This window comes from Anopheles maculipalpis, chromosome 2RL (assembly GCF_943734695.1).
Source record: "Anopheles maculipalpis chromosome 2RL, idAnoMacuDA_375_x, whole genome shotgun sequence".
Classification (NCBI taxonomy): domain Eukaryota; kingdom Metazoa; phylum Arthropoda; class Insecta; order Diptera; family Culicidae; genus Anopheles; species Anopheles maculipalpis.
Window position 1 is genome coordinate 18,955,766 of NC_064871.1, and position 13,262 is coordinate 18,969,027.

Here is a 13,262-nt window from a genome sequence, read left to right on the forward strand (position 1 = left end):
ACCCGTAGCTGTATTGAGGATTGTAGCAGCAGACAAAACCTCCGAGGTTTTGCTTTCCACCTCCAAGGAATAAACGGAGCAAATGATCAGTTGGAAATTTTCGCTTTTCGGAAACCTTTCTGCTTTTCAATTATTACGAATCGAACAAGCACATCGGCTGGAATATCAGGATAAAAAGCTTGAATTGATAACCCTTAATTCTCCTTTTTATTTCTGTAGGTTGAATGATTCATCAAAGTGTTGCGAGAGGACCTAAAAAGCAACAACACCAGGTGCTTAGGACAGACGATTCCTGTAGCTTGCAATCTCTTGATAAAAATGAAGAGTGAATGTTTAAATTTTCTCACCCTAGCTCCAGCACTTCAAACCCCGTGTGCGGTCATCATTAAACGGAGAATTTTCATGTATCCTCCCAATGTTTCCCCAACAGCTTTGCTTAAACATTCGCCACAGTACGGATAATAATTTTATTCCATCATTTTATCAATCATGGAGTTGTAGCAGCAGCAGCATTGAATTGTACATCCAGCATAAATTTCACATCATTTATCTACTCTTCCTCTCTACTCGTTCACGGATGCCTGTCTTAATGCTTCCTAAGTGTCGGTTATTGCAGTTAAATTATACGTTTGCGTATTACTAAAACATAACTATGTATTCTTTCGACGAGGTCTTACCCATTTTCTCAACGGCATTATTTCTTTCCTTTCCTTTACGTGTTGATGATGTTTTGTTTTTTAAGATAATATAATGTAATGAAATTGATTTTGGGTTTGAATTGTGTGTTACATTACTGTTGAGGGGGTAATCATAAACCATCCATATCGGTACACGATTTTAGTAAGATACACTTTGTTCTAATGCCTCTGTTCTGTGCCCTTACATTTCTATTATCGGGACCCACATCGATCCGACTTGTTGTTTAGCACACGTGAGTTCTGTTCTTACTATTAAATCTATAATTGTAAACTCACGATCAGTGCAATACAAAAAAAAGAAACAATAGGAAGTTGCACATCACACGTACACGTTTAACTTTTCGAGTGCAATGTTGATAATTATCTTACTCGTTATCATAATGAATGGGTATAACACATACGATCGCTTTCTTGCCCCACCATAAGTGACTCTATACTCTCTCTTCTTTTAACATTAAATTTGGAACTTTTGAGTGCCATTAAATATGAGGAATGTAATTTTGTCGACAGCGATGTTTGACTCGTCCACTAAACTAAAACTGAAAAAAACTCTGCACATGAAGCATTCCAAGATTTGTGAGATGTGGAGTGTGTGTGTGTGTATGATGTGATTGCCAATCGGATCGATGAAAAAAGCACAAAACCAAAACGACTGCAGGATTTGAAAGGATGGAAAGAGCAATCCTTGAAGAGGACGGAAGGATACATCTACAAACATCAAGCCCCATCATGGTTGGGAGGTTTTTTGGTAGAGGCTGGAACTGAGAATCATGCGTCAGTCGGTCAGTGGGAAAAGCGATTAAACATTAGCAAACACACACACACACGCACATTACCTAGCACCTAATACACCATCATATTAGAAACATTCCCTTGCAATCCCCGGCAGCACATCCATTAAAACTGAAGTTCGTTGAAGTTTTGTCCCGTGGTCGGCACACGGGATCTATATCTATCCGGGCCGGTTGGAAGGGCTCCTTTCCCGATGGCGAATGAAATAGGAGACAACATCGCATCGAACGGGTTTACTATCTTCGCTCGGTACGTGGTTATGTTCAATAGGGGCTAGAAATGTAATATACACCGGGATACAAAACAAACAGCAGGATTTTAATATATCGGCCAATGGGCAGCTTGTGTTAGCATGGAGAAGTAGCGTCGGGTAAGAGAAGGAAGTATAGCATGTATGGAATTTCGTATCGAAAAGAATTTGCAAAGGAAACATGCGAGTCATGCTAGATAACTAATAAACTAATAAAAATTAACTTAATCGCATTCAATATCTCAATAACAGGTCATCACTTCTCGGAGAGATCTCGATACAGGGAAGTAAAGCATGCGAACCGAATAGGAGCTAAAACTAGCAATAAAAAATCAAATAAAAAAAAAAAAAGGATAACCAACATCATCGCCCAACACTAAAATCCTTTTCTCCGTTTTCAGTTTCTCATTCTCTCAAACTGGTGGCGAGCTCTTTATTCGTGTAATAGTGCGTGGTTGTTGTTTAGTTTTATATTTCATTTTCTCTCTGTTCGCGTTTGTTATAGTCTAAGATAAATATAAATCATAAGTAAACTTTTCATAATCGTATCTGTTAATCGTTTGTAACGCAATTTTTAATTCTTTTGCTCATCAAATTTTCTACTTCACATTCGCCTTAGGTAGCCTTCCCTCGATATCCACGTTGCGCTTTCTTACCAAAATCAATACACACTAGTTGCGCCATGAAAACAAGATCTATCTTTCTGCGGCGGCGTTTGGAATTTTGTCACTTACATACGCGTGTTTTAAGTGTAGTGTCCTCAATCATGCCTAAAAACTAAACTCTCAATCATGATTGGTTGGTTCAAAATTAAACAACAGGCAACGGGATATCACATGCTTACTGGCAAAGAGTTAAAGTATATCCTGACCGTATCATAAGAATGGATTGATCAGCAGTTCATTACTGCTTAACGATGAGCGGTCTCCTTTTACCACAATTTTATAACGTCATTTGGTTAAGTCACAATAGCATGAAAAAAATGGTGCAACATTCATAATCAGAGGCTCCGAACCGAAGAACGTCACCTTCTTCTCTTTATATGACCTTCAATGACTATTAATGCTTTTGTTGAATATTTTTGCTGTCCCATCCACCTGCTATAAACTGCTGAACTGATGTTCCTGAACCGAAACACAATTTCACATAACAAAATTGATCAAAATTCCTCGTCTTCATTCTTGTCGCCTACATACACTTTAAACGCACACACACAATAGGGGAACATATTTCATATTATAAAATAAAATGAAAAGAAATACAAAAAATTCACGCGTCTGATGGGGGAAAAAACGACACTACTACTACTACTAAATATGGGAAGAAGATTTGTCAAAAAAGTTCACAAACATTGCTACTATAAAAATGAAACTACCAAACATCTAGCAGAGAACTGAACTGGGAAAAAGGTGGAGCGTAACGAAAAGCAGGAATTTATCTATCTGAATTGGCCGCAGACCGCGGGATAGAACGTATTACAACACTCCCAGGGTCGCGGGTTTGTGTGTATGTGTGTGTGTGTGTGTGTGTGATTTAGTTTCAGAATGTTGGAGACAATGTACATGGTCGTTTCCCCTCTTTATCCGCCCATACGATGATATGCTATGCGGGAAAGGAGTGTGACCAGTCACATGTTTTGCCTCTGAGTAAGAGCTCAGATTGGAAGCGTACACGGACGCATTTTTGCGCGAAAATATTAGGAGCTAGGTATAGTAAAGGTAGGTAGTGCAGATGGTGATAATAGTAGTAGTTTTGTTTTCTTGCTGTTGTATTAGGAATAATAACAGCGGGCTTGTTTGTTGCACATGTTGCAAGGAAGTAGCTAGGTATGAAGGTAGTGAGAATGTGAAGGCGACTTCCCAAAAAACAAAAACAGAAAGGAAATGGGACGTCTCCTAGTACCTGTTTAAGGTGCTCTGAACGGAGGCACGGGCCGCACCGGCTGCCGCATCCCGGACGATCGAGTTGCTCATAAACTGGCTCTGGAACTCTTCGCGCGCTTTGCCCATCGTAATTTTGTCACCGGAACGATAGATTTGATGTATCTGAGAAGGAAACGGAAGTGAGAATCGAACCCGGTAAACCACTGACTCCCTAAAAATGCTGCCATTTACCTTGGTGAGCATAAAAATGTTGCCAGCAGCACAGACACCATACGCCAGCGCTATACACATCAGAAACAAGCCCACCACAACGCCCCAGCCCGAGCTAAACTGGCCAATCGCCGTGATAACGCCGCACGTACCCGAACCGGGAAACCCGATCGTTTGTATGGTGGTCACGAGCGCTTGGAAGGAGAAGATGAAGAAGAACATCATAAAGTTGAAGCTCGAGTCCGTCTTGAAGGCCTTGTACGCTGGACGATACCTGTGGAGTACGGGAAAATGCATCATTAACTCGCGGTGAACCTTTCGCACGCCGTTTTTGTATCGCTTACCAGCACAGGAACGATGCCGGCGTAAACAGTACCGCATAGAAGATGCCTAACCCGAACGTACGAAACTCGCCCGAATGGATCAGTATTACCAGTCCGCCGAGAATGTTTACCACCATTACGAGCGCGTAAAACATCCACAGCTTGTAGAGTCGGGTAACCGTCTTCTGGAACTCGGACGGAATATCTAGGCTGATGTCGTGGTAGAAGCATGGTTGCATCGGGCAGAAGGATGGCAACGGTGGCCAATTGTTCGGCTGTCCGTTCGTGCTACGCATCATATTTGCTTCCCGGCGTTCCAGTTCGCGCGTTTTGCGCTCCAACTCCTCCTGGGCACGCTGGAATTTGTAGAATCGATTGTTAGTTTAATTTTGCGTTAAAATTATTCATTTCGATAAATTTTATGTACGTAACAAAAACATAATTCATAGATACAATCAACACAAGAAAAAAATGGTAAGGCAGTTCCCACCCATCTGTAATTTACTACGACGACCGGGAACCAATATCAAGCGCTAATCAATCGCAGCAAGCGTGATGGAAACGGAAGCGGGTTAATTAGTCATCGCACCAACACAAACGCATTCGGCTGTGTATCACATGCGTTCCTGTGGCTTGCTACGGTTTTGATAAGCAACATTTCCCGAATTGATTCGAAAGCAATTGTCAAAGAGCATGCAGTAAAAACAAAAGCAAAAAAAAATGACGAGAAGCAACATACATTTCTTCCCATTCGAGATTGATAAGCGACGACGGATAAGGCATCCGTCGTTTGGGACAATTTGTAGAAACATTGGGTTACGAAAAAAAGGGTAATCGAAAGTAGAACACACATGACAAAGAAAAAAGCCTCTAACATACCCGAAGATTCTTTGGTTCGTTGCAAAAGGAAGAAGTTCATCGCAAACGTTCCATCGCAGGTGGGGGGATTGGTCACCATTCGATTGTCCGTTGGAATGTGTCGATTCGAGAATGAGTTGGAAAATGGTACAACAATCAATTGATGAGGATGATTATGCCATATGGTACAGGAGCGAAAGGGGTCTTTAGGAAGGAAGGAAGTACAGAAACAGGAAACTGGAACCAACATATTGACAACCTACCTCAAGCTCGGCGGTCGAGATTTGTGTCATACCGTCCGGTTTGCTGCCGCTCGCGGACATTGCCCCATTGCTGTTGGTTTGAAACTGGGCTCCACTTTGGTTGTACACTGGTGGGGACTGTGTGGACGGATGTAGTGTAGCCGGTTGGCTGGTCCCACCACTACCATTGCCCAGCACATTCCGATCATTGTCGAACGGTCGGTAGTCGTCTAAGGTCTGTTGCAAGCTCGTAGTGTTTCGGGTAATCTGCTGTATTGAAGGATCCTGCAAGTGCACCAGAAAGAGTAAATTGGAACAGGAGTTTCGTTATGCCGGTAGGATGAATTTGGTCTCGCGGAGTTACAACCGCTTACTTACCGCAAACGGATTGTCGATCTCCGGCTCACCGAACGGATTGTCGTTCAATCCTGCCATTGTTGTAGTAGCACGCAGCAGATGTACAATTTATATGTTTTCGGGCAAACAAGCACTCTGTAGGCCGTTTCACACTTGCCGTGCACTCACTCCACACACGGACAGCTTATGAGGGGGGACACTAGTTTAAAGAATGACAAAACAGGACGGAATTAATCGAAGCTTAAGATCGTGGGTTGGTAGAGTGTTTCCTCTAGCTGATTGAATTGTAGTTCTTCCGTTTCGGACCGAGAAAACTTTTCCTTTTACTACTCTACTGCTGCTGCCCACAAACAGTAGCTACGTCATACGCGGTCCTCTGTTATCAGTGTACGACTCTGACTAACATTCTAACACATACGCTCGCTTAAACACATAAACACACAGCTCAACGCTCTAGTTGCTTTCGTCACGTAAACTTACATTGCAGAGCACGGGAAATGTGATGGAATTACGAGTATTGACACTTTTTTGTATGTTTTATCGTGCAAGCAGCTGGAAAAGCTGGAACTTTGCAGGATTTTTTCTTTTTCCTCTCCGTCTTGGCTTACTCATCTGCCTGACAGCTTGATTTTTGTGAGGATTCCCTGAACTGTCATCGATTCGTGGGTCATGTTAGGTGACAGTTTAAAATGCTGTTTATTTAAAAATAAACAAACTTGAACAAAATTGAGATTTAAATTTTACTTGTTCAAAATTACTTACATTCCTTTTTTCTGCATCACTAAGAGAATGTGATAATGGCCACCTTGAAGATGATTTGCGCTTATGATTGTTTACTTCCCAACATAAGAACTAAGGATTTTTTTATTTAATGATTAATTAGATACCACGTTTATTGAAGAAGGCACATAGCCTTTCTATAATATACATCAATATATACCGGTATTACAACTCTTCATCATCATCCTCATCGTCTTCATCGTCATCACTATCCATTGATTCCTCCTCTTCGTTCTGTTGTTCGGTGGTAAATTTAACCACTCGCTGTGATCCGTGTGCCTCTTCCTCGTCTTCCATTGGCGTGTAATCGTTGTCCTCCTGGAATTCCACTTCCCCCTCCAGGGCTAAGCTTTGACCAACCTCTACATCTCGGCACCGGGCAGCCTGTAGTTCGCGGCGAATTTCAGGTGTAATCTTGGGATGCGATTGTTTCCTGCAGAATCGAAACATTACGGAGTTATTGAAATGCAAAACATAGCATTACATTCGAGCATACTCACTTCAACAAATGCAACAGTGCATCCCGCTGCTCGGAGGAAATGTCGTTTTTGTACCGTTGAGCAAAGGTAAGCAACGAGTTATGCCAAAGCGTTGGCATTTCTCGTTTGTCCTGCTCAAACTTAAGAAAATGGAAAACCGCTGCATCGACTGCACGGTACGGCAGCGCATACCGTTTGTCCAAAATGATCCGTATAAACACAGAACATGCGCCAGAATATTCCATTTCGCAAATTTTCAGCAAACAAGCGGCTGTGTGCAGCACCGGGATGGATGTGCAACTTACGACGCTGCCGATAATGATTGCCTCACGCAGTGTGCAATCTCCAGCCTCCAGCAATGGCAACACAATGCCTTTCATAAAGGCAGCCGGCTTGAACAGTGCCTTCTTTAACGCTCGGTACAGATAGAAATTCAGACGCCCAAATTCGGCCAAATCATCACGAACGCGCGGCAACAGTACAAGATTGTAGAAACGTTGGGCCATGTGTTGGGTTAGGCCGGAAGAAAATAGACGCGTTGCCTGGAACATGGCAGCCGCACTCCACGACTGGGGCTCCGTAATGTACAGAAACTGTTCCCAGTTGCGCAGCTTGGGAATAAGCTTGAACGCTTTCGGCACCTTACCATTGCGGTAGCGCTTTAAAACATCCCGCACGCCTTTGTACATCTCGCGCACAGTCGGATCGATATCGTCCAACTTTAGCGATTCGTTGTCGGAGAACTGCGTTTGAATTTCGGTCTGTTTTTCGGTCATTTTCTCCAGAATGATATCAGCGAGCGTACGCGTTTTTGGGCCATCTCTGTAGAATAGAAGAACACAACCAGGAAGCAATCAGTGCTGCAATTCATATGAAAACGATTTTGATGATTTACTTGTTTTGAAACATTTGCAGCGCACGTTCATCTTCCTCGCTGATTTTAATATCGTCGTACAAATTTTCTCCATTGATGTCGGGCTCGTTACGATCCTCCAAGTCCGACTCATCGCCCGATGATTCCTTGTCTGAAGGGAGAGAAACAAAATTGTGTATTATGTGGGAAGGCACTGGAATCCAACCGAACCACCACCACACGGTTCCTACCATCCAGCCGAGTTCGTTTTCTTATCGTAGACGATTCTGCCAGCGATGGACCAAACGAGTTGTCGAGAAAATTTACTTCTGCCTGTTGTTTACGAGCTTGGCGCAAGATTTTCTTGGACGACTTCGAATCTACATAATCGGTTTCTTCGGCCCGCAGACGGATCTTGGGCTGTTTTTGTTTCTTGGACACTCGCCCATCGTTCGTTTGCTCTTCGTAGAACGATTTCGGTGCGGCAATTTTCTTTATACGATGTGCCTTTGATTTTCCCATGTTTGATATTCAATGGAAAGGTTTCTTTCGGGCCTATGAACACGAGCAATGCCGCAGACACGGTACAATAAGGAAAACAATAACCTCGTGCGGCATGTAGCTGTCAAAGAGTGCAACGCGTGCTCAGTGAAATGGACTATGACGTTTGACAGGTGTAAGTGTCACCGTTGAAATTTGATGCTTTGCTGGAAAGTGTAGAATTTCAAACGGTTTTTTATTTATGCAGGAAATGTTATGTTAAATCAGTTGAATGAATATGAATGATTGAAACAAGATCGATATCATTAGTGCATAAGGAAAGAACGAAACAGAAGAAGGTATGGTTTGATAATGAGACCCGACACCCGGCAGAACGTGAAAGACAGACACGACTGTTTCAGGATTGGTTGAGCAAGTAATGCAGCAGTTAGCCCAGTCGTTGGAAACTTGTAAGTTCTACAGGGTGTTATATATGACATGGACCTGTTGTACTCTCGTGATCTCTATGATGCGGTGCAAGACGGGTGGAAGTACAATTTCGACAGACACCTGAATGGAGCAGAATGCAGGAGATACCGAACCAGGCGGAAAATGCCAGGCCATACCTGGACGAAATCATTAGTGACATCAAATAGCTGAAATGTAATAATTCAGCTGGCAGCGGGCAAAAAGGCTGGCATGGCCGAACTGTTTAAGATAGGTGCGAAGAAATTTTCCGCCATTATTCATCGGCTGAGCACAAGGATATGAGACCAGGAATAACTGCCGGACGAATGGAAACTATCATACATTAACTGACCTTCGACGATCTTCAACGACCTTCAATGACCTTCGTCGACCTTCAATGAATTTCTATCTCATTCTTCGATGACATCATCTCATCTGCGGACATCTGCGGCAAGGCAAAACATACACCCACCGGAAATCCCCGAGGCCAATCGATTGAGCATTGAGAAGCAATGTGACGAAGATAAAATATCTGCTTGCCGGAGGCTCTGTCTGTAAAGGAGTTCTGTTACCTTGGTACGATCGTAACTTCGAACAACACAACGTAAGCACCGAAATCCGAAGGCGCATTCACATTGCAGAGGACTATAGTACCGGTAGGACATGTAGAACTGAAGCACGTTAATGAACGATAGTCAAAGCCAAACTGGACTGTCGAAGATCGGATGTAAACTAAGTTGACAAATAGTTCAAAACTTGACAAACGCAGAAAGTGTACCTTTTTCAATTATTTTGATTTGTTTATTAATTCATTTTTTTCACAATCGTGTATTTTCCGTGAGTTCTTTATGGAAGGTAAAAACTGACTAAATATGAAACACTAATCGATTCGGTAGATAAAGATGATGTACGGACAAGTGAGGAGGTGTACATTGAAATAAATACCGACTCTTTACTAAACTAACGAAAAATTGGATCGCAGTGTGGGCGTGTGGCGCATGCTCCGTTTTTTTTTTGCTCTCATCCCGGAAATGAAATCTGCTCCAAAACTGGGTTGAGAAATTGAAATGTCCTTACACACACACACACACACACACAAACACTTACCCACTGTGATTGTTTTTGAAGCTTAAAACCTAGTACGGAATTATCTACTAAAATGCAAAAAAACACAGGAAAAATACAGTAAAAACTAATCTTAGTACAACAAGCACTAAAACTTAACAGAACCGAGAGCCGACAAATAATATGCGCCTCTTCCTTCTACAATCATCATTTGGGTTTCCCCTCGTGGAGAAGATGTATACATGTATACATTGTGTAATGTGTCCGACTGGCGCATATTAGATTCGCGTTCTGTTTTTGTTGTTGTAATTGTCTCTCTCTTTCTATCTTTCTCTCTGTGTGTCCTAAATTACGATTAATTGTTTTCATTTCTAATCAAGATGGCACCCTTGCATAAACTAGCAACATCACACAGCATTAAACAAAACGGTCCTACACACTTTAACGACCACGCACACGCACATACGTACACATTCACTCATACACACACACACACATACACACTCACTTCCAAGGCGTGATGCGCGTGCCTTTGCCGCCGAATTTCAAATGTAAAACGTGACCAGGGATATGCCCAAAGTGGCCTATCATCAAGTGGCAGCAACACTCACAACTCACGACCCCCTTCTCACACCATTCCGTTCCGCACTGTGCTCTTCCCTTACTACAGCTAGATTACCCCCTTTACACTTTACCTTGATCGAAATATTAATAAGTCCTAAAAGTTTGTTTGACATAATCTACCTTTTCGTTTTTTTCTTTCCTCAAACTATTATCCAAGTGCATCGTCCTCTGACGGGAGTTTCGCTACGTTTTTTTTTTGTTTTGTTCTTTTACGATATTTTCTTTATAAGTTTATAGTTTGTCGTTGGCTTAATCTTTTTCCATGTCCGCTTTCCTTTTCTACACTGAGCGTCAGGTTAACGTAGGGTGTTGTGTGTGTTTGTGTGTATTGTTAGCTTGAAAAATAAAACCATAAACTGTTATGCATACTTATGCCCTGAAGCCCCCTTATACCTTGGAAACCTCTCTCCCTCCTAGCCATCTTCTTCGGACACGATTCGATTCACCAAAATCAATCAGGAAAATTCTAAACTGTCAAGAGAGAGAAAGAGAGAGAGACACACAGATCAGTAATGATGATGAAATGTGCGTATGGCAAAACAAAATGCCTTGTGCGGTGTTCCTTTCGTGGACATTGTCCGATGTAGAAAAGCTCAGTAGTGGTAGCTGTTACTTCAGTTAAACGTGAGGTTTATGCAATTTATCGCTTGATTAAAATGTCGAGCTGTAACTCAATGATTTCTTCTACATTTGTTCGCACGCCTAATCTTCTTTCCCACTGTGTCTATCATACATTCCACACTTGCATTCGTTAACTCTTCGTTTCAGTCTACTTGGCGCAACTTAAGCGAAAGGATCGTTACTTTCACGGGGGGTTTTTTTTTTCAAGCACAAGCACACGCTTTCCCATGAACAAATATATGCTGTAAAATCATTGTCAATTGCCCTCGGCAGAACCCGCATGTGTATCACCCACTTTGGCCCGTATTAGAAATCAATTTAGAATACTGTAAAATTGCGCTACCACTCTGTCGGTGGAGCATGATCTTTACGGGCGGCAATCCGATTGTTTAGTGGAAGGAAGGGGAGCGAAACGAATGCATTTTTCTATCGTAATTAAAAGTGCATAACTATTGCATCTTACAGGACGATACTGACCCAATTTTAATAGATTCCTCCGTTGCTTTTTTTTTGTCACATTTCTTCCACATTCTTATACATTAGTAAATTGACCCGAAAAATGCTTACTTGCTTGCTTGGTAAGTTATGTCTTCTTCATCTTGCTTGTGTGTATGTATGTATGTTTGGTTTGTCTTCATCGACACCGTCTCCCCGGTTTCGTCGTTCATTGCTATTTGTTTTTCGACTTTACTGTTTGAAATTGTTAACCAAAACATGCAAGAATTGAATGCTGCATAATCTTCATTTTGATACAAAAGTTAAAAATTTAATTCTCATCCACATCATCGAAACATTTTGAGCTTTTGAGCGAGCCGACGTTTGACCCGGCTTTTACATAAAAAATGAAACATTTACAAAAAATCAACTGGACCGGTTTTGCTAGGGTTAATACCTTCTGCTTCTATGTATGTGTGTGTGTGTGTTTTTTGTTTAATAATTTGAGCTATCATTAATCTCTCCTTTTCCACGTTGACTTGGGGCTTGTATGGTTTGTGTAAGGTGTGTACTGTGTACTGTGAAAGTAAAATTTTGATTACTATCACGGATTCCATTACCCCTCGAACCCATTCCACACACTACTACAATTTTATTTTTTCTTGTAAATCGATTTCAGTTTTTTTTTCTTCTTTTTATAACTAACTTCTTTGACCTCTTCCCTTCACACACGCTCATTTAGATTTCTTGTGTACTAAACAGTCTAAACTACATTTTGTGACCATTTGCTTCTAACCCGCGTCCTTCAACTATTTACCTGTTGTAACGTTGTTTAATGCTTTGAATGCTTTATTATATGCTTAATAGATAATTTTACGATACATCATGTGTGGCTTTTCCGCTTTCCTTCCCCTTCCTTTGTAATGTAATGCTTTCAACGAGATTTCTCGGATGTCTTGGCTTTTCCTCAACTATGATTAGAATTTGATTTGTTTCGAGAATTAATTAATGCATCATATGTGGTACTTATTTGCCCATATTTGCAGTGACCTACCTGTTTTTTTATAGGCGCGCACGACGCGTGAGTGTAAGGGTGAAAAATCGAGTTTTGTGTATTGTAAGTTTCCTATTCCTAAATCGCTACCCTGCCCGGGCGACGGGTAGAGGGGGAGGGGAGCGGGGGTCTGTAGTCTCTCGTGGTATCGTGGAATTGATTCATACTTATATGCGCCAGCGCGCCTTATTGAGTCCTTACTTATTCTATATTACTTTTTTCATTATTTTCCTTTAACAGGAATTTGGTATAAAAATCTTGCTGCTTGGCTTCTCCATTACTTTCATCCCCTTTTACCACATCCTTCCTTTTCCTTCTTATCTTTATTACACTGCACCGTCTTTAAAAAGTATTTGGAACATGTAACTAAGCAAAAACAAATCTAATGCAAACATCTTACTGATTAGTAAAAAAATGCAACAAATAAACTAATTAAGAAAACTGACAAACACTGAGCATATCAAAAGGAAAATTGTTGTGCAAATAAGTATCCAATTAAAATAGTAAATAAAAAAAATTGCTTACGAAAGAAACAAAACTGAAATAATAAAAATTGTAGGCAATCAAATAAGTGAAGCAAAGCTGCGCTCTTCTAACTGTTTCCCAATTGCTAGTATTTTAATGTATGTATTCTCACGTTCCACATAATTTAATGAATTATGTGTTCATGCTTGTTCTCTCTTGTTTTCCTTTGATTTTTTCGACATTTTCACCTCCATTCACAGCTTTTTCTTTAAATGTTTCATTCATAAGTCTTGACAACTATACCTCGCAGGGGAGAAGAACAATT

At 41.3% G+C, this 13,262-nt stretch overlaps 2 protein-coding genes across 2 annotated transcripts; both read right to left on the reverse strand.

The window, feature by feature from the left end:
- Nucleotides 1-3,635: 3,635 nt before the first annotated feature.
- Nucleotides 3,636-5,691, reverse strand: LOC126565075 (secretory carrier-associated membrane protein 5). Its single transcript, XM_050222216.1, has 6 exons — nt 5,635-5,691; nt 5,278-5,541; nt 5,036-5,044; nt 4,178-4,512; nt 3,855-4,107; nt 3,636-3,785 (listed from the first exon to the last, which is right to left on the reverse strand). Exons 1-6 carry the CDS (start codon nt 5,689-5,691, stop codon nt 3,636-3,638), a joined length of 1,068 nt encoding a protein of 355 aa, XP_050078173.1.
- An 867-nt stretch (nt 5,692-6,558) lies between these two features.
- Nucleotides 6,559-8,248, reverse strand: LOC126557868 (bystin). Its single transcript, XM_050213776.1, has 4 exons — nt 7,977-8,248; nt 7,768-7,897; nt 6,894-7,694; nt 6,559-6,826 (listed from the first exon to the last, which is right to left on the reverse strand). The coding sequence occupies exons 1-4, from the start codon at nt 8,245-8,247 to the stop codon at nt 6,559-6,561; spliced, it is 1,470 nt and encodes a 489-aa protein (XP_050069733.1). The 5' UTR covers nt 8,248.
- Nucleotides 8,249-13,262: the final 5,014 nt, after the last annotated feature.

Coding starts and splice junctions, on each gene's coding strand:
- LOC126565075 (XM_050222216.1), bottom strand. CDS start 5,691: ATGGCAGGATTGAACGACAATCCGTTCGGTGAGCCGGAGATCGACAAT. Junction 5,542..5,634: donor AGATCGACAATCCGTTTGCG/GTAAGTAAGCGG, acceptor GTGCACTTGCAG/GATCCTTCAATACAGCAGAT. Junction 4,108..4,177: donor CCGGCATCGTTCCTGTGCTG/GTAAGCGATACA, acceptor CGTACTCCACAG/GTATCGTCCAGCGTACAAGG.
- LOC126557868 (XM_050213776.1), bottom strand. CDS start 8,247: ATGGGAAAATCAAAGGCACATCGTATAAAGAAAATTGCCGCACCGAAA. Junction 7,898..7,976: donor AAAACGAACTCGGCTGGATG/GTAGGAACCGTG, acceptor CTCTCCCTTCAG/ACAAGGAATCATCGGGCGAT. Junction 6,827..6,893: donor GCACTGTTGCATTTGTTGAA/GTGAGTATGCTC, acceptor TCGATTCTGCAG/GAAACAATCGCATCCCAAGA.